Source organism: Protopterus annectens, chromosome 11.part0 (genome assembly GCF_019279795.1).
Source record: "Protopterus annectens isolate FY-2018-M chromosome 11.part0, PAN1.0, whole genome shotgun sequence".
NCBI classification, from domain to species: domain Eukaryota; kingdom Metazoa; phylum Chordata; order Ceratodontiformes; family Protopteridae; genus Protopterus; species Protopterus annectens.
This window is the reverse complement of record NC_056745.1, coordinates 118804080-118825766: the sequence shown is the minus strand read 5'-3', so window position 1 is coordinate 118825766 and position 21687 is coordinate 118804080. Positions and strand designations below refer to the sequence as shown.

The window sequence follows — 21687 nt, the reverse complement described above, 5'->3', positions numbered from 1 at the left end:
ATCCTCTTGGTGAGGTACTTTTGTGGTCTCTCCAGCTGTTGCAAATGCCGGGTGAGGTACATACCAAATGGGGCATTGTACTCAATCATGGGTCTGATGAGGGAGGAGTATAGGGGTACAATGACATCCTTGGATCTGGATGTGAATCCCTTCATGATGAGGTGTGCAAGGTAGAATGTTTTTCTAACCACTTTGGCAACGTGGGTGTCAAATGAGAGGTCGCTGTCGACTTGGGTCCCTAGGTCTCTGATTACTTTTTCCGTACTCAGTGGGTTGCTGTCTATGTAATAATTTGTGGGTACTTTGTTTTTCCCAAAGGGGATGACTATACATTTTTTGGCATTTAGTTTAAGGCCATGACTCCGCACCAGTTGTCCGCTTCTGTGAGGCCTTTTTGTAGGATGTATGTGTCCGCTGGTGTATCGACTATGGCGCCTAGTTTGCAGTCATCTGCGAACTTTGTCAGCCACAGCCCTCCCATGTTTGCTTTAACATCTGAGAAATAAATGCCGAACAAGAGGGGTCCCAGGACAGATCCCTGTGGGACACCACTTGTGACTGGCTTTGAGTCTGACATTGCTCCAGCGATTTTAACTTTATGGGTTCTGTCCTTTAGCCAGTTTGCAACCCATCTAGTGACATAAGGGTTTACGTTTAAGCTGTTGAGCTTATCTATGATGCCTGAGTGGGGTATTGTGTCAAAGGCCTTAGCCAAGTCCAGGTAGGCTGTATGGACTGCTTTGCCCTCATCAATGGCTCTAGTGACTGTTTTGAAAAAGTCAACCAGGTTCAAAAGGCAGGATCTTCCCTTTGCTAGCTACAAAAACAAAATTGCCACTAATTCTAAGGACAACCACAAAGCATTCTATAGCTAAGTCAAAAATCTCGATGGCAACACCCAGATCTGCTCCGAGTTGCAGCACAAAGGCAAGAAAATTACAGAACCAACTGATATTGCCAACATCCTGGCAGATAGGTTCAGTGCCAACTTTACCCACCCCCTAAAGGGCCCATATCTATACAGGAAGAATGCAGAGTCCCTGTAATCACAACTTCTCAGGTAAAAGCTGCACTCTCTAAAGCCAAAAACACAGCATCCATGGGACCGGACAAACTTCAGAAAGAACTGGCTCCTCACTTAAGCACCATGTTCAATAATAGCCTTGCATCAGGCTTTGTGCCCAATGAATGGCGCACAGCAACAGTTATCCCACTCCACAAAGGGGGAGCCACCACTGATCCCGGGAACTATCGACCTATTAGCCTGATGAGCCTGGTCTGCAAGGCCATGGAACGTATCATCATGGAACTCATAAACAAAGACATTGGTAACCTCCAAACTCTAGATCCCATCTAGTTCGGGTTTGTGAAAGGCAGATCATGCCTCCTGAATCTGATCGACTTCTTTGAGGAAGCCACCAAAGCCGTAGATGAGGGTAAGGTGGTTCACACAGCCTATCTTGACCTCGCCAAGGCTTTCGACACCATCCCCCATTCTGGAATTGTAGCTAAACTCACTAAACTAGGTATAAATCCCTATGTCACAAGATGGGCTGCCAACTGGCTCACTGACAGAACCCACACTGTAAAAGTTGTAGACTCCAAATCTGACCCCAAAGCAGTGACAAGTGGAGTACCACAGGGTTCCGTCCTGGGACCTCTCCTGTTTGGTATCTACTTCTCTGAAATACAGGCTAACACAGAAGGCCTCTGGCTAACGAAGTTCACAGATGACTGCAAACTAGGAGCCATAGTCAAGTCGCCAAATGATGTGGACATCCTACAGAAGGGCCTCCTGAGACAGATGCCTGGTGTCAGAGCCATGGCCTCAAGCTCAATGCCAAAAAGTGCAGTGTCATCCCCTTTAGTAAAAACTCTGTACCCATGAACTACCACATAGGCAGCAACCTACTTAACACCGAATGTGTGATAAGAGACCTTAGGAGCCAGGTGGACAGTAGTCTCTCCTTTGATAGTCACATCGCCACAGTAGTCAGGAAGTCCTCCTACGTGGCACACCTCATCATAAAAGGGTTCTCATCCAGGAAAAAAATAGGTCATTGTTCCCCTCTACTTGACACTCATTAGACCCATTATAGAGTACAACACAACTTTTGGAATGTACCTCATAAGACATCTGCAGCAGCTGGAAAGGCCACAGAAGTACCCCATAAAGAGGATTACTGGCCTCAAACAAATTCCATACACTGACCGCCTCAAACAACTCCAGCTTTACTCCGTAGCTTATCGCCTACTCCAAGGTGATCTCTGCCTAACATATAAAGCTATGTCAAACCCAGAGCTGTTGGACATGCTACACCTAAAGAAATCCCAGTCCCGAGCTACACGCTCTAGGGACCTCAACCTTTTCACCACAATAAACAGGACATGCTGGAGGGATAGATTCCAGTCCCTGAGTCTTCCCATACTGTGGAAATGGCTACCCATCTATGTCAAGCAAAGTTCTTCATTAGCACTCTTCAAGAAAAATCTTGATGAGTAGATGGTAAATAGGAAATACACCCAGGGGGTCACTTCTGTGTCTCTGCTCGACAGTGGCACAGGAAAATAACTTTCTTGGGTGGCGTAAGCCAAGGAACCTTGTTGGCTAGGCTTATTGTAGGCCCTTGGGCCGATAGCCTAGTACCTACCTATGAACAAGCTGTGAGCAAAACATAAATGAAGGCAATTGGAGACAAAAAAGAAACAGTCCTTTTACAGAAGGTATACAAGATGACAGTGATGCTCACAAATCCCATTACAAGTCAATGACACAGGAATTCACAGTTACTTCCTTATGTCTAGCACAAGTCATTTAAAGCAGACTTGAAATGCAGTACAGGAAAGAGAAAGGGTAGGGGAAGAACAAGATCATGTTGATATATCAAGCCCCATCAAGTAGTCATATTGTGGAAAACAGAATAAAATTACAAATAAAGCATTTAGAGTGAATTTGAGGTGTTAAAATAGGTCAGGAAACAGAATGAAAAAAAAACTGATTTTTTTTTTAGTCGTAGGGTGGAATTTTCCTTTAAATGAGGCTTCATGCAGACACATTTCAATTTTAAACTAGGATTATAAAGAATTTAAAACTGTTAACCAAACATTGATAATTACAGATCAGTGTCGTTTTATGGAGGGGTATGAAATATTTGATAACATTAATAGAACAATGATGATCAAAAGAGAACGAAACAGAAGACTTCTCTATTGCCAATGAGTGTTGAGAAAGATTTGATAGTGTCACCTGAGACTTTATGAATAGATTAATGATACGATTTGTATTCCCTGACAGAATATCAAACTGCATAAAGATGAAATTTGTTTGTGTTCTTTTAACTGGTCTATATACATTTTTTTAAAGACAGCTCATTGACCACTTTAGGCATGAAGTGCGAGTCTGTAAGCAGGGTGACTATCCTTCTGGAAGGTTAACAAATAATCTTTGCATGCCAGTCTCTAATTCACACATCCTCTTAAGTAACGATAAAAGACAGCCTTCTTCGACTTGCAAGACTGAAACTTGAGGTCTGTTGAAGCAAATAGTTCAAAAGGGTCCTGGCTCAACTTTTGCAAACAAAATTCAACTCTCATGATGGCATAGCATTCTTTTCTAAGTGGACCCAAATGTAGTACACCGATCAGAAAATTGACAGCTGGTAGCAGTGAGACCAAAGGAGAATCAATAGGTATACAAACTGATACAGCTGAAAGATGTACCTATAACGAGGCATAAGCCAGCCCCTAACCTGTACAGCTCTTATAAGTATTGCAGAGTCAAGGACACTGGTATTAAGTTGGCTCGAGAGTTCCTCCTCTGGCAAAATAACATTTTCTACTTAAAGATTTCCTTGCAACCTCCAACATACAGTTAAAACTTATATTCTGAGAACACATGCATAAAAAGCTGCTTCTGTTCTGCTGAAATGATCCACCACAGGGGGTCTGCTGGAATAGGATGCAGAAGGCCCTGCTCATCAAGCCTGATTGTAGGACTAACTCTTACTGATAACCTGTAAAAAGGGTAGGAATAGTTCTCCTCCCTGTTTATGTACTGCAGGTAATCAAGTGCAACACTTCAGCTTCTACATGGTCTAGAAAGCTTTGAAGGCCTGGATCACTGCCATTTTTTTTTTAATCGTGCTGAACTTTTTGTGCAGGGTTTTGTCCCAGGACATTTAACCTTCAATTATCCTCTGTGGGAAACAGTAGCTACATCTGAGGTATCCATGGTCAGAGTTATGTTGTTGGGGTCATGTTTGAAGGGTACCCCTTCAATTTTCTGAGCTTGCTGCACCCAACAGTGAAGCTCTAATCTGACGCAAGCAGAAGAGGAATCATATCATCCAAAGATTCACTGTGCTGATGCCAAATACCTGTAAAGGTGACAATATGACTGACTAGTAGGGCAAATTCAAAAGAAAAGTTGCTTTGCTTTTTAGTTCACTGAAGAGCTCAACTCCATATCTTATACCTATCAGACAATTTAGAGCTTTGAATGCCAGAGCTTTAACAACTTTCTTCCCAAAGTTGACTCTACCCTCCCCTCTCACAGCAAGTGTGTTGCAGGCTGGAAACAGTTTAAACCATTTCTCATTATCTCAAGACATCATTCCAGGATTTGATATGGAGTTCTGCACAGCTATTTACAGAAATCCTGAAGCTCTCAAACTAATCTAGCTTCCTAAGGGTACAGCACTAACAGAGTCAGGCTCCAGTGATGGAGCCTGAAAAGCATACTTTAAAGGCCTCTAAAACTGAAGATGTAATAACTGTTTTCAAATAATCGAATTTTAGAAGGTCCATGTAGTGTTTCTGTGCATCATAAACCTCTTCTGTCTCCCACTATAAGTGATCCTTCATCCTACAAATGGTCCTAAGATATATTAACTCATTACATCTGAGTGACGCCTCCAGGTGCATCTGCAGTTAATTAACTCCTACTGATGCCTCTAGGCATCAAATATTGCTTGTTCACATTTGTATAAATAATTCCAAAACGTGCTATGCACAAGGTTTTAAAAGATTTCATCTTAAAGCTCACACAATGGCAAACTCAACTGCATTAATATTTGACCTCATTATAGTGTAGGTAAATAGATATTAAATAGATATCAACAGTTTTATAATATTAATTTATACAGATATAATTTTCACATTTTTAAAACATTTCAACAACCAAGTAACACAGACAAAACTCCCTAGCCTCATATGAAAGCCCTCAGCTAGAACAATAAAATTTTGTTGACAGTGTGTGTAACTTGAGTGGTTGCTGAAATATTGTAAGTTGTATACAAAATATTACAAATGCAATAGTTCTTGTGTTTACTGGGACTTATAACACTCAGTTTAAGACATATAACCTAAGAATACTACCACTATAAAAATAGTTTGTGCTGAATAATTTGCCATTTATACTTCTTTCATAACCAAATGGTTGTTTGAAATGTGAGGACATCATTTGATGCTGTCAAAAGGTTTAGGTTCCACTCATTGGATTGGAAGTCATAGTGCACATTTTCCTGAGCTCCACTGGAGTGAGCGAGTTAAGATGGTGATGCACAGAAAAAGGTGTTCTCAGTGCCAGTGTCACAGCACATAAGACATATAAGCCAGATCTGTCTCCTCTGAATCTGAGGATTCCCAAACATCTGAGTGGCAGTGTTCCCTTACCCTCTTCTGAGGTGGGATTCCCAACACCAACAGTTGATGTGCATTGGTTAAGCGGCCTCCTTTTTATAAAAAAAAGCCATGAATTCTAGAGATAGATTATCCCAGACATGGGCAGGAGACTTAGGGGTGGGGGGGGGTGGGGAGTATACAGGGTTACAAGGCTTGGCTATTACATACAGGGCAGACTACAACAAGAAGCCTGAACAAAGACTTACAATTTGGATGCCTGGGTCTTTGATTTCAAAGATGTGACAAACTTTTTTGGCCTGGGTATGCAGACGTCCACAGACATCCTCACATACAAGAACCAAAAGGGAACTATCCTCCTTTTCAGTAATTACAATACAGCCATCAGACTCAGGCACCTGCTATGAGGTGTCTGGAGCTACTGTAGGTGCAGAAGCTTTGGCTCAGGATAGCTTCCACAAGCACTGCAGTCTCCAGGGGGCCATGGAAGCCTGGGGAGGGGGGGGGACGATTAGGCAAAGGCTGCAAAAGCATCTCTCAGAAACAGATGGCCTCAAGCCTGGGCAGACTCCCAGAACTGAACAGCATCCATCTTCTCCAGTTATTCCTTCTCCTTGTTGAGCTTCTTCACTTTATTTCTTCTTGGCAGGAATATCCACAATTTGCAACTTTTGAGCACTTGAAGACATGGTGGCATGCAAAATCCTTTGAGAAGTATTTGCATACTATAATAGTTATATTTTTGGGGGTGCACAAACCCTAAATACACGTGTGGAATTCAACCTTAACCCACAAGTATAACTTGTACTCGTCTTTCATCTCCGGAGTAAGGGGTCGAATCATCAGACTGAAGGTAATGTATGCGTGCAATGCAAACCGTAGTACAACTAGAAAGAACTAAAAATGGCATGGGCATACGTCTGACAGAGGACATTACACAGCTGCAGATGTCCACCTGGTTAGGAGAGGGAAAAACTGCTATCCACTGTAAGTGGATTCAGACACTGGGCATCCTGTAACAAAAGTCATAAGGGCATGGCTACTGCAGCAGTAATTAACACTGACAAGTACTTCTCCATTTAGAAAAAAACAGACAATGAAGTTTATGAATAAAATACATTACTAGTGGTAGTAATTCTCACAAATCAATATTCTCATCGGATTTTTAACAGTTTTCATGGCAAAATATCACGGAATACAATAACTCTTCTAAAAAAAAAACTTGCATACATAAGTGAGAGAGTCTCCTATGTAAGGCTGCAGCATACAATGCTGAAAGACTCCATTCTTACCTCCTGTGACGCCTGTTGAGGCTGCTGAGGCCCAGAAGGCAACTGATGTGCAGTAGTTGTTGGCTGTGGAACAGGCTGTTGTGCAGGAGATGGCCCACAAAAGCTGGTCACTGTGCTCATTCCTGGGGCAGGCTGAGATACTGCCTCAGAGGATACAGATGATGGAGGAGAAGGGACAGAGGGGAGTGTAGCTGTAACTTGAGCCATGCTGGTGTCTTTAGTGTATTGTGATGGATAACTCTGTACCAAAAAAAAAAAAGATGTTATACTGGCAATACTGGCAACAGAAGCAGTTATGACTACATACAAGGTAATATCAAACAGACAATTTCTAGATGAAGGAAAGTACAGTTGTGTAAAATCTTAACATAACAGTAGATGTCCTTTTCAGTGTTGCAGTATTTCTCACCTCTGGGATTTCCTGCCAAGGATAATCCAAATTCCGGCCAGTATACCAAAGCTTTTATTACCTAAGAGCATCATACATCAGACAACCTCCCCACACATTCATAGGGCATAAAGATGACGTACATATGCTCCCAACCCAGAAATGAAGTATCCCAGGAGAACTAGGGCTGCCAGTGGAAAGAGCATCATGCATAGCCACTCCTTGCCTTCCTCCGCCCTTACCTTCACAGTAGCTTTTGTACTCCCCCAGAGGTGATAAATACTGTAACAATGATATGGTAGGATACAGTACACTTGTGCAAAATCTTACCATTACAGCAGATGTCCTTTTCACTGGTGAAGTACGCACTCCCTCCCCCCATTTCTTTCTCACTTCTTTTTCCCATGGGTGGTACTTTCTTTTTGGCCAAGGGGTTGTTATCTTCCTTTTTCTGGATATACATACTGCTTTTTTCCATTTGGGGGGGGGGGGGGGCTGGTTCTCCTAGAGCATTTCAGTTCTGAGTTGGGATTGTATGTATCTCACCTTTATGCCCTATGCTTGAGTAACAAGCATACACCTGACATACGAAGCTTGATGTAGATGTTGGACTATCCTTGGCAGGAGATCCCAAAGGTGATGAATACTGCAGCAGTGATGCAGAAGGACATCACACGTTACTGCTCTATTATTCACACTACAGCAAGAAAAACCTTACTGTAACACTACATAAGAGCACTGCAATGCAGGTACCATTAAAATTTGGGGTGCAAATAGATCATGTGACTTTCCTTTTAAATAAATCGTTAAGTACAACTCAAAATGCCCACACTGATGTAATGGCATAGTATGCTTGCATTTTTTAAGCCTAACCCCATTAGCTGTTCTATCACTTCAGCTGAACAGCCATATTGCACATACTTTGTAAAACCTTAAAAAACAGTATATGAAACTTAATTTCTTCTGGAAATGCTTATTAAAACATTTAAGGGGAAAACACAACATTTTGATAAAAGACAGCTACTTCTATCATCTTATGTACGCTAAAGCACATGCACACCCGCCACCATCCACAGTGCGAGTGAGGTAGACGGCATGTAAATGCATTACCAAACAGAAAAGAAAATCATAAGGGAAAAGTCCTATTTATATTCCTTAAGAAGATATTTATGAAGGCAGAAAGAAAACGTGAAAGGTATCTGCAACAAAATGTTCTAGTCATGAAGATTCTGAATTTTTTTCACATGAAGTTTCCTGCTTTGGATCATCAGAATTAAAGGTAACAGCAGTGTTCAAAAAATGAGAAACTACCTCTTACAGTCTAATTTATAAACTTATAAACTCAAGCATATGATGAATGACCAGTGAAATTATCTGTGTGGGACAGAAGACAGAACAGGTGCTGTGAGGTATCCACTGTAAAAGCAAACTTTCAAACTCAATGTTCATCAGTTGTTTGTTTGGCTAATTGGGTTGTATCCTGAGACAACTGTCCAGTCTTCAACGAGTTCTGTCTCTCTCTCCCACACCTACACTCTGCTGACTAGCCAGTCCACTTAGGGAAATAAGTCAGCGTGTTGACAAATGTCAGGACTTCCTTGCTCAAACAAAAAAGAGAAAGCTTATCTCATCCTGAAACTCCCAAAAGATATAAACATACACATTTTTATCCCACCAATAAGCTATATACAGTAGAAAGAGGGGGGGCTACTACAACAGTGAGGAATTCAAACATCTAATCTTATAGCAAGTGCAACATAAACAACTGTGCTATGTCCATCATTCTCAGAGTCGCAGAAGCCTTTGGACAGTTGGGCTGATTACCAAAGCTTATTCAACCCGTGCAGAGGAACTGTAAATGTCTGGCAGACCCTGGAGAATAGTCCTAGCAAAGCCAGTTCTGGACTTGGAAAAGGAATCCTGTTTATGCTTTGGAAATTTATGTACACAGGACCATGTAGCTGCCTCTAGGAGTCCACCCTTTTCTAAAATGCCATCAACGAAAAAAACCGCTCACCGTCTCTAATTGAGTCTGAGACACTAAAATGCCTGGACTGAGTCAGAAGGTTTTGGTAGATCAGCTAGGATGGAAGAAAAGCAACTGCGCAGTGAGTTGAGAAGGGTGGAGCTCGCTCTGAAGTCCCGACTGGTGGATGGAAAGATCCGAACTGGGTCCGCAGAGGTTGAAACCAAAACCAGAAAAAGACGAATCCAAGACGGAAACCAATCATTTGGCTCTCCAATATGGGAGCAAGTGAATCAATTTTCTGCAAAACGGTGGCTTAGAAAAAGACTTAGAAGAAGAAAGGAGTGAGTGAAATAAAGAGTCCCTGAGGCCATTGTTGAAGAAGAAGAATCGTGAGTTGTAGTGGAAGAGAAATAGTGTGAGAGGGTCTGCCAGTGTTGAACCAGGGGTTCCGAAAAAATTATGAGAAGCCTGGTGAGAAGAATGGGACGATCCACTACAGCTGTCCTTGATGGACCGTGGAGGCAGGAGAATAGTTCTGTCCAGCCTGTCCTGAGATAGGTTGGACTGTTGCCAGATGTACATTGTGGGACCGCTGAGAAGAGAGCGCCCATTCCGGCCTGCAGCGTGAGCTGCTTGCATAAGGGATCAGACCTGGTTCCGCCACTTTCCATTCTATCAGACCACGGGGATGTTAACGTTAAGAAACTGTAACAGTCCCTGGGGGACATTTATCCATCCGTGGTGACAACGTTAAAAGGAGTGGGGTGGACCATCCTGCCCTTTATGTGTGTACCAAGCTGTCAGTATAATGCCCGTGGTCCATCATGGGCCTGATAATGTCACCCACCAGGAGAAGGGCATCCGTGGTGACTGTGGTTAGACCATCGTGTCACAAAACTCGGAAGACTGTTGGCATGTGCTGCTACCATCAGAGAGCCATGAATATTGGACCACACATTGAATCCTCCAACAACAGAAACTGGCACGACCTATTTGTGAACAACATCCACCTTTGGAGACGATGGAAGCGAAGCAGAAGGAAGCCTGACACTTAGAAAGGCATTAGCCCCCTTTGTTCGTAGAAGACAAACATATTTTTAATTGACGTTTTGTATTGATTTCTTGCGTGTTGTCGAGTGTCCAGAATCCCCAAAGGCTATAGTGTGGCTAACATCATGACGGTCAGTGGAGCTGATAAGATAAAGAAGAGGGATGCGAAAACTAGGATTTTCTTGCAAAGCCCCAGTGCTACTCTCTGGAGCTGTAATGATCCCTGGAGGTGGCAAGAAGGGGAAATAGAGGCATGGCAGGCTTGGGTCAGTAGATGCGTTGAAACCTGAGTGAAAAACACGTTCAGGTGAGCTGTGACCACCGCCTGAAGCTGAAGTGAACACCTCAGCAATCCTCCTCTGAAAGTGAATGACTGGCTCACCAGCCAGCCAGAAAAACTCTCTGGTCGCCTTTTGACATCTTTATTTGATAATCTCTGACATCTCATCGAACATCCTCATGTCCTGTCGAAGGGGCAGAATGGATTGCAGCGTGAAGCGAATCGAATTTTTGTCAGACTTGTTGTGTCTGTGTCTTTTCAGATATTGGTCTCTCTTTCCTTCTGTGACCAAAACCCTAGACCGTCAAAGAGAATGTTACTTGAGACGTCAAATGTTGATTGCTCTGGATTTTGGAGCTAAACTTCCTTTTAAAACTTAGATTGACCGTCTTGTCTGGGGAAGGGATGTGGGATTGGGAACCTCGCTACTGGGTAGAGTACCCTCTCCTTTGTGACTGCCGGAACAGCTGGACGTACGGATGCTCCGGGCACTACTGGTGACAGTCGATTGTTGCAGGGATGCTGGAAACCCTTCTGAGGACCCCTGGCCTCGTCTATTATGGTATTTGAGGACCAAGGGCTTCTCAGCGGGCGTTTATCATTGTGTCCCTCTGCCTCTAGGGGCCTCCTGGGGACGTGTCCGTGGCCCTTGCTGGCGTCCATATCTTCCCCTTCTGACCCTCTAGTCTAAAGGAGGAAACTGGACTCCACTACCCAGACCAGTTTTTACCCGCCTTGTTCCCATCTCATCATATCTTTCAGGAGGGTCCGGAAGAAAAGCAAAACCGCTAAAGGGTCCGCAGAAGTTTCACTAAAGGTCATGAGTCCTGCATGAGCAACGCCGCTGCGCCAAAGAGGTGAGTATCACCAACTGCTGTAAAGGGGTCGCCAAATTATTCTGCATAAGTGGCAACTTATGTGGAGAGTGGAGAAGCAATCTGGAAATGAGCAACAGAAGCAGAGATTTCCTCCTTCCTGCACCTGAGAGGACCAGGATCTTTCCAGTTCCTTGAGAATATCTGAGAAGGCAATCTTAAAGAGCACCACAAGGTGAAGGATAACGATTACAAAGGATGCTGAGTTGCTGAATCAAGAATCCTCCTTAGTCCATGGTCCTGGTAATTAAAGATCGAGCAGAGACAGATTGAAGGAAACCTGTCCATTCCAGTGGGCGCCACCACTTTGGAAAGACATCTGGGGAGATGGAATCCCATCCTTTGTTTGTCCGGTCCTTCTTATTTGATGGCCACAGAAGACAGGGTTCACATTCTCTGGACAGCCACTTCTTGAATCTCCACTACCTGCATCTAGAGGGGACTGATCCTAGGACAGGTTCACACAGAATCTGGAAGTTTGTGCTATTGGCGGGAGGATCATGCCTGGCCTGGCCGGACTGGACAAGGAGGTGAAGGAGGCCTCCCAGGTATGCTGAACATCATCAGAGAGGGGTCAATGGGAGAACCCCTCCCGCTGTTCCCGCAGACTGTCTGAAAACCGGACATCCACAAGAGCTTCTGTATGGGGCCTCCGGCTCGAGGGGTTCTCCTGTGGTGCTTCTAGGGAAACCTCGGAAGAGGAGGAAATTCCTGACGGAAAAAACCCATGGGTTGAGCAGCAGGGGGGAAGAAGCTCTCGGGAAGCAAGGGGCTGGGAAACCTGAGGACTGGGAGGAGCAGAGGCCACAGAGGCTGACCAGCCATGAGGCCAGACACCTCCTCATCACCAAAGGCTCTCTGACCGGGAGAGGAGGAACAGGCACCTCGAGGCAAATCACCTCATCCTCTCCTCTGAGAGAATCCTCGAGATGTCGCTCCGAGGAAGAGGGATAACGGGCTCAGGAGAGCGGGTCGCATAAAGGTCCGATCGGGCCATCCCCTCGAGCCTCCGTGCCCCCTCGAGGAGATAACGAGCCGACTATGCTCGAACTCGGGAGAGGGGAGAAACCGGCGACGGAGCCCTCAAGGAAGGAGCTATCGGCCCGCACACCCGGATCCGGCTGAGAAGGCGCTCGCGAAACTCTGGTGTGGAGTTCCTGGCTGAAATTCGGAATCGACTCCTGTAGCCAGTGCTGTAAGTCCAAGGGGCTGAGCACAAGAGTTTTGAGGCGGGACTTAGACAGCCTGCTTACAGCCTGAGACATTGACCTCCCTATCGTGGGCCGCTCAGGCTGAGCCTCTCAAGAGCGGCCCCGATGCTCGCCCGGCTACAATCCGAGACCCCCTCGACGGGGCAGAGCTAATCGGCGGGGACCGTGGGATCTCTTGCGGCCGGCCTTCGCGGGCGCGGCAGTCCTTGAATCCTCAGATGCCGGGATAGAGGATGCGGCCCATGTTGGGCCGCGCACGGCTCTCAGCGGACAGCTGAAGGCAACAAGGCTCAGCCCGAGTCGACCAGAGCCGGGCACAAACGGACTATCGGGGCAGGCAGCGCATCGGTCAGTGCCAGGAGCCAGCGGGCGGGACGAGCCGAGCCACCAAGGAGGCGGTGGGGCCCCTGTGACGAGCGCAGCTAAGAGTGGACCTCCTGAGGGCCACCTTAGAGGAGAACCTTCACTCGGAACAAAGTTCTTTCCTCTCCTTGTTCCTCCTTCCTGCAGGACTCGGGCACACAACGCACAGGAGTTCTGGCACCTGAAGGCCAGAGGCATACTGCAAAGTGTAGTGTGCAGCACTGTCAGGGGGATTTTCTTCTGACAGCACTGGCACACACTTCTGGTCTGGTCACCTTGCCTTCCTGGGACATCCTACCAACCTATACACCACACACACCCCTACACACACACACCTTAAACACACTCACACAGACACAGGAAGGAAACAGAGCCTAGGCCTGACTAAAACTCTCACTGAAAAAACTATATTAAAAGTTTAAAAAAAAAAAGGGAGTGGGTGTGTGGTGCTAGCTGTACACCCTGACACTGAAGACACTGAAATTACCTAACACTCTTTTTTTTATTTAACAAAAAAAAAAACTAATTAGCTGGAGGGAGAGACCCTTTCGCTAAGCGGCAAACGATCTCTGAGTGTTCCGCGCCTTGCATGGGATATAGGGTGTTCGAGGCTGGTAAAAGGAGTTCTCGAAGAAAAAAGGTGCAGAGTCGGGAGGCCGAGATGCTCCGAACCCATCCAGCAAGAATGAAGGCGAGATTGACAACTTAACATCAAGACTTTATCAGACTATGCCATTATACTGACTAAAAATGTTTTACTCTGGTGAAAATAAAAAAAAAAAAAATCTATATATATCCAGGTCTACTTTACATGGTCGACTCTTCAGAAAGTCGACTTTCATATGGCCAAGACCATATGATCGACTTTTGAAAAGCCGACCATGTATAATAAACACACAACACACACCAAACACTTACCTTTCAACTCCGCCCCCCCATAACTTAAATATACCAACTCCGAGATCGCACTACAGTGCGGAAGAGGAAATTTTCCCATTCCGCACTGTAAGGAGATAGTGGTTCCCCATGGTCGGCTTTTCGAAAGTTGATCATATGGTCTTGGCCATATGAAAGTCGACTTTCTGAAAAGTCGACCATGTGAACGGGACCCATATATATTAATATATATATATATATATATATATATATATATATATATATATATATATATATATATATATGCACATACATGTGTGTGTATATGTATAAAGGAAAAAAAAATACAACTATCTGAATTGATAGAGCTTGTCCTTTTTCAGTCCGATACCAGGGAACTCCACAACTGCCCAGGTTTCCTAAAAGACTTGGCACTGACAAGATAATATCAGAGTTGCAAAAGCATGACCAGAACATACAGAATCTATTTCCCAACCATTCAAATTCTGAAAGAAATTAAGGAGATAAATGACAAGACTAAAGACACACTCTGAAAGTAGTAAGGGTATATTATGGGAGGAATTTTTTCCACAGATAACCATATATGCATGGAATAGCAAAAAGGTTAACCCACCACAAACAGCTCCAAGCTCAGCACTCTTTTGCAGATGACACAGCATTCAACTGTTTTTTAGGACACACCACCATACTTCACGTAGGTGTGGGTAATGCAGACTTGCTTGACATCTCAATGGGACTGTCAGTTAAATATTTAATGAGATTTAGTTTAAAGAAAAAGTTTTAAAAAAAGGATTAAAAATTGAAAATAATTTCGGGAACTGCAGACAGTGTCAGTGAAAGACAGCTACACTCATCTAGCACGGAGTCTGCTATATACAGTTTTAAGTGCCTTGGCATCCGTTTGGAAGGGGTGCAGGGGGCATTAGCTTCCTCAATGGATAACAATCTTTTTTATTTATTTATTTTTTTAAATCTCATTTTCAAGATTACCATGATTTATAAGAACAGGTGTCTCTTAAAACAATAAGAAGCCTGACATTCTAAGGCTGGTGCATGTCACATTAGGGATGGCGCTTGCTACTTGGCATGCTGGTGTGTCCTAATATAAATAATCACCATCACAGCAACAAACCAGTTAGTCTACCAAACCACCAAAAAAAAAAAATAGCTGGTTCAAATGCAGACAGAAGTAACTTTCACATCAAAACGTAAAGAACTTTGAGTGTTACATGACTAACAGGAGACCTTTACATAACAACAGAAAATAACTTTGTAAATTAAGCAAGATCTGAAATGAACAGCAGGATCCACAGGCATAAATGCTGAAATGACTGATAAATACTCCTTACTAAAGGAGTAGAGAAGGCCATATTATTACTCACTCAAATGTTTGAGAATCAGAAGTAATAATCATGTACAGGGCCATGGTTATTGGCGAGACACCAGCTAGAAAATACTTCACTGGTTAACATAAGATTTCCTAGTAGTAGGATTTCTTCCCTCCTTTAGCACCTGCTGCACATACTCATGAACAAGGTGCCAAAAAGGTATTATAATTGAAGTATCCAGGCAGTCGCAGTTCAAACATCAATCTTCTCCGTCTTGAGACTGTATACTGAAAGCGAGTGTGAGCATGCTTGTAGTAACTGCTCCTGGCCAATTTCATAACAGCCAATGTTGACAGGACTAGAAAGGAGTCACAAAAACAATTTTTGTAGAGTCCTTCTCAATCTTCAGGAAAGTACGGTTGTGTACCTACCATAAATGTAGGTGTTAAGAGTGTATTCAATGTTGCAGTCATTACACTTGGGTTATCCTGCTGGCAGGCTACCCGCAGTCGGCCTGAATTCCAAAGTCCTGGTCCGGCGTCGGTTGCTGTCACCTCTTCCCTGACGTCAGTGTGCCAGGGGTATACAAGATGCAGCCAATGCCATTTTCTTCAGTTTTTCTTGCCCCAGATGTCAGGTGCCCCCAAGAAGGTAGGCAATACATATTGCTTATAAAAACATACACTCAAACAATACCTTCATCTACAAACAAATACACCACAAAGGTTGTATAGGATAGACAGGTCTAGATAAGTCCCAGCAAAGAAAGGGGGAAGGAGGGTGGGTAACCTGGACTGCAACAGTGAATACACTCAAACAAATACATTTATGGTAGGTACACAACAGTACCATGTTCATCGTGTTTCACTGTTGTAGTCATTACACTTGGGTTGAATCCCAAAGCTGAGGTAGGGCGGCTGGGTCTAAATAGGATTAGGAGTGGCTATGAGGCCCTGCAGAACTGCAGTGGCAAAGCCTGCTCTGGATTTAGACTAAAGAGGCAAGTGATAATAATGCTTGATAAAAGTGTGCACTGAACTCCAAGTTGCAGCCTCCAAAATTTCCTTGGTTGGTACTCCTCTAAGAAAGGCTGCTGAAGTGGCTGCTGCCCTGGTGGAATGTGGCCTAATATTCTTAGGCACTTATTTGCCATGCTGTGCATAGCAGAAACAAATGCAGTGTCCTATCCACTTTGAAATAGTCTGCTTTGAAATAGCCTTTCCTTGTGATCCTGCAGCATATGCTACAAACAGTTGCTCAGTTTTTCTGAAAGCGTTTGTTTTGTCCAAGTAGAAGCGTAGCTGCCTGTGTATGTCCAAAGAGTGCAGAAGTGTCTCCCCTTTATTCTGAGGATTTGGATAAAATGTTGGCAAATGAATGGTTTGGTTAAGAGCCACACTGGATACTACCTTTGGCATAAATGTTGGGTTTGTCCTTAGAGAAACCCTGTCCGGATGAAAAATGATAAAAGGTTCCACTGCCATTAATGCCTGTAACTCTGAGACTCTTCTTGCTGAAGTTATTGCTAGGAGCAGAACAGTTTTCCATGATAACAATTTTATCTCAGCTGTATTGGCTGGCTCAAAAGGAGGCAGTGTGATCTTTTCCAAGACAAAGTTGAGGTCCCATGGGTATTGGTGCTCTCCTTGGGGGTCTTATGTTTTTTGCCCCTGTGAGGTACTGTCTTAGCAGTGGATGTGAGAAAATAGGAGGTTCCATATTATAATGAGCTGAAATGGCAGAGGCATGGATCTTAATTGATGAGAAGGATAGACCTTTGTCCAGCATCTCAGTTAGGTATTGTAAAATCTGAGGAATATTGGGGACAAGTGGTTCAAGTCCTTGTGCCTGGTTCCAAGCACAGAATCTCTTCCATTTTTCTGCATAAGATTTCCTGGTGCTGGGCCTCCTGGCTTCCAAAATTACATCCATAACAGCTTTAGAGAGAGAGGTGTGTTCTGAGTGGCTATATTATTTGCCATGCCGCCAGATTTAAGGTTCTGAGTTGACTGTGCAGGATCTGATTGCTTTGTTAAGTCAGGAGATGAGGAATTTGAGGTAAAATCCAGGCTGGGCCTTGATACAAGCTCTTTAGGATTGGATACCAGTGCTGGCGTGGCCAGTCTGGGGCAATCAGAATCGTTTTTGGCTTCTCTTGTCTGACTTTTAGGAGTACCTTGGGGAGAAGAGGCAGTGGTGGAAAGGCATAACGTGTTACGGTTTTCCAGCTGAATGATAGAGCATCCACTTTCCATGCTTGTGAGTGATAAGTCCTTGTGCAGAATCTCTGTAGTTGGCAGTTGTGAGGGGAGGCAAAAAGATCTATGTCTGGGCACCCCCATTTCCTTATCATCATGCTGAAGACTTGTGGATCTAGTTTCCACTCGTGAGGGTCCATGAGGTTTCTGCTTAGTTCGTCTGCCAGAGTATTTTTCCTTCCTGGTAGGAATTGTGCCTGCAGATGTACTAGATAGGTCAGTGCTGTGTTCCACAAGGTCATGGCTTGCCTGCAGAGGGGATAGGAATGTGTGCCTCCTTGCTTATGTACCACATAACTGTGGTATTGTCTGTCTTTAGCAATAGTTGTCCTGGATGTAGTAGATCCTTGAAGGTTGTCAGGGCATTCTGTACAGCTAGCATCTCTTTTTGATTGATATGAAGATGCATTTGGTCTGCAGGCCACGTGTCCTGAATAAATTTTCCTGTCATGTGTGCCCCCCAGGCATAATCCGATGCATCTGTTAGTGTCTGCCTGGCTGTGGGTAAAGTGAATGGCTGTCTCTTGTTGTGATGACAGGCCAGTGCCCATCATCGAAACTCCTGTTGCAGGCAGGGAATGAGGGTAATTAATGATTCCAGGCTGTGGCAATGTTGAGTCCAAACACTTTTTAGATACCATTGTAGCTTCCCTATATGCAGTCTTACATATGGAATTAGCAGAATGCAGGACGCCATGTAGCCCAAAGCCTGCAGAATTTTTCTTGCAGATAACTGGGTCTTTGTTGCCATGCTTTTGAAGTAAGAAGTCAGTTGCCTTTGTTTGTCTGGCGTGAGATAAGCCATCTGGGCAGTTGTATTTAAGCTTGCACCCAGGAATATTATCTCTTGAGAGGATACTAGTTTTGATTTCTTTTTGTTTACTGTGTACCCTAGGCAAATTAGTAATCTTTTTACAAATGCCAGATGCTTTAGTAGAATGTTTTTGGTCTCTGCTTGAATAAGGCAGTCCAAGTAGGGATATATTTGAATTCCTCTGTCTGCAAAATGTAATTACTGGTGCCAGGAATTTTGTGAAGAGCCTGGGCGCAGTAGATAAGCCAAAGGACAGTGCAGAGAATTGGTAGTGCATTGAGCCAGCTATGAATCTGAGGTATCTTCTGCAAGATTGTCTGATTGGGACATGCAGGTATGCCTCTTTGAGGTCCAAAGTTACAAGCCAAGCCTTCTTGCCCAGCATGGGCAGAAGCTGCTGCAGAGTCAACATTTTGAATTTTGGAACATCCAGAAAAGTGTTTAGAATAGACAGATCCAGAATTAGTCTCCAGGCTTTGTCCTTTCTTGGTACTAAGAAAATAAAATCCTTGTCCCTCCTCTTGTTGTGGTACTGGCTGAACAGCCCTCATGCCCATGAGAGATGAAACTTGCTTTTGTGCCTCTGCCCATTGATTGTGTGGCAGGTCTGGCATACCTTTTGAAGGGTGTGAAAGTGGAACCTGTAGCCTTGAAAGACTATATTTAAGACCCATTTGTCCTGGGTGATCATGTGCCAATTTTGTGAAAAAAGTGCTAGCTTTCCCCCTAAGGGTGCTGCCAAAAGATAAGTGCTTGGCATTGGTAGAGGAAAGTCATTGGGACTGTTTCCTTTATGGCTGTGATTTGTCTTCTCCGCTTTTGGAGGTAGAAGCACCCCATTGTTTGGGCCTGTATGAGCCCTGGGGCTGTTGTCTGCCTCTAGGGCATCTGTATCTGCCTCTTTGTGGCCTGTCTGGCACCAGAAAAGACCAATTCTTAGAAGGCCAGTTCCTGCTAAATCTGGGTGGTTGTACCTGTAAGAAATCCTTTACTGTCTGCATAGATTTCGCTTTATCCTCCATTTTCATACCTCTGCAAACCTGGCTAACCTTCCCCCCAAAGGAAGCCCAGGGTCCGCAGAGGTAGGCACAAGAAGGCCGGAGTCACGGAGAATGTTTGCTTTGGGAAGCTGGCTGAGAATTCCCCGATTTAGCAGAAGGCGGCCATTGTTTAGGCCTTTGAGGGGCAGAAGCCTGCCCTCTAGAAGATCTGAAACCCCTAGGCCAAGAGCGACCCCGCTTGCCAGGATCAGGGAAAGACCAATTCTTGGAAGGATAATGCCTACTAAACCGAGGTGGCTGAACCTGAAGGAAATCTTTTACAGCTTGCATAGATTTTGCCTTATCCTCCAACTTCTTCAGTACCTCCTCAGCCTTATTACCAAAAAGATTGTCCTTCTGCAAAGGAACATCCAGCAATTTAGATTTAACTGGTTCAGAAAGAGGCTGCTCCCTGAGCCAAGCATGCCTTCTAATCCCAGAACCAGTGGCTGCTGCTCTGCAGGAAGCCTCCAAGTGTCAAAACCACAATGAAGTGAATGCTTATTAACTAAAGTGGCAGAATTCAGTAAGTCTTGTAAATCTTTGTTCTCCTTCATGGAAGGAATATCTCCCAAGTTTAGCCGTAACAGCCTCCAAAGTATGGTGCTGATACCTAAGCATGTGAAAAAGACAATTCACGGATCTAATGGCAAGAGTTGCAGAGGTATAGACTTTATTTACCCCACCTTTCCAAGGCCCTAGACTCCTTATCAGAGGGCAAAGGGTTTTTAGCAATAGTAGCCTTAACACCCTTGGTGCCTTGAGAAATAATTTCTGAATCAGCTGTAGGGTTTTTAAAAAGGAAATGAGATTCAGGAACCCTGTAATACTTATCTGGTTTTCTGCGGGCAGGAGGAACAGAATTAGGAGTTAAAGAATTTTCCATGAAAACATCATCCATAACTTCCAAAACTGGAGGTATAACCAGAGGCTTATACTGTGGCAAATCTAAAAATTCCCTGATTCTTTTTTAGACTGTGGAAAATCCTGACATTGCCATTTAAAATGCTCCCTAAGAGTATTCAAAGCATCTCCAAAGGAAAAATCTTCTGGAGGGCAGGCAGAAGGGATAGAGTCCTCAGCATCAGAATCTTCAAAGCCAGAAAAAAGTTGAGAATTTCCTCCACCAGCAGACATACTGGAAATCTCAGAATCTGAGACAGACAAAACATCAGGAGATAATTCCTTAGCACTCTTTGAAGGGGGGGATGAGAGCCCCTAATCAGGGAAAGAAGATCACCAGCCATCTTTACCAACTGGGACTGAGGTACAGGAGGGGAGACGGATGCCTGCTTGTGAGTAGGTTTGCGGCTGCAAGATTTACTAGCAATCCGGAGGGACTTGGGAGGCCTAGCAACTGCAGAAGTCTGAACTAAGGTAGTCAGTCTGGTTCTGGTCTCATGTCGAAATGAAGAGGCGTCAGAAGCCGGTGCCTGCAAAGCGGCTCCAGACCCATCTGAGGCGGCGACAGGCGGAGGAGTCTGAAGATGAAATAGCAGCCTGTGGCATGGAGGACTCTGTAAAGGTCTTGACAGAAGCTTTCAGCTGAAAATCTGAGGACTGCAGGGGCTGCAAAAGCACCTCACTGACTACCGCTGTGCTGACGACTAATTTCACAGGTGCATCATCAGTAGATTTAACCCTAGGACTATCGTGGTCCTTGCCTTTGCGTTTCCTAGGTATATCCGAAGTCGGGAGACCTGAAGACGACATACCGACAAACTTAGGCCAGACTCCGAAATGCTTATACAAAATCTTGGCTCTACGGCATATGCTACGCGGGTTAAAGGAAGCACAGAGATCGCAGTTTGGGATGTCTTGCTCAAGGACCAAACAAGTTATACAATAGGAATGGAAATCACGGTGAGGAATCTGTTTTCCACAGGCAAGACAGTTATTAACTTTATCTGACATTCTTTAAAGCAAGAAGAGAGGATCCCCAACGGGGTACTTATCTGAAGGTGTATTCAACTTGGTAATCGGAAAGCTAAACGAAGGTAAACGGCCAACCGGCACTAGTGCGAATTGCATCTGCTTCGGGCTCCACGACAAGAAAGACTGAGGAAATGGAGTCGGTTGCCTCCCTTTATACCTGACGTACTGACATCAGTTTTACAACTGGTGGCAGCCGACGTCATATACCAAGGACTCTGGTAATCGGGCCGACTGAGGGCTGCCGGGAGCCAGATAACCCATATGTGAGGACTGCAACAGTGAAACATGGAGAACATCCCTATGGCCTGAAGGAGGGAGATGGTTTTCTGCAACTGAAGCAGGAGGGA

The 21687-nt window shown here is 44.4% G+C and overlaps 2 protein-coding genes across 2 annotated transcripts in view; both read right to left on the bottom strand.

Moving 5' to 3' along the window:
- Positions 1 to 21687, bottom strand: part of LOC122815200 (serine/threonine-protein kinase WNK1-like) — a 1238062-nt gene that overhangs the window by 96812 nt on the left and 1119563 nt on the right. The gene's annotated exons all lie outside the window — the stretch shown is intronic.
- LOC122815199 (serine/threonine-protein kinase WNK1-like) overlaps positions 1 to 21687 on the bottom strand; it is a 3137204-nt gene that overhangs the window by 2767147 nt on the left and 348370 nt on the right. Inside the window, exon 4 of the mRNA XM_044087493.1 lies at positions 6933 to 7172. Within this exon, the coding sequence (XP_043943428.1) occupies positions 6933 to 7172 (240 nt within the window). The remainder of the gene's footprint in view (positions 1 to 6932; positions 7173 to 21687) is intronic.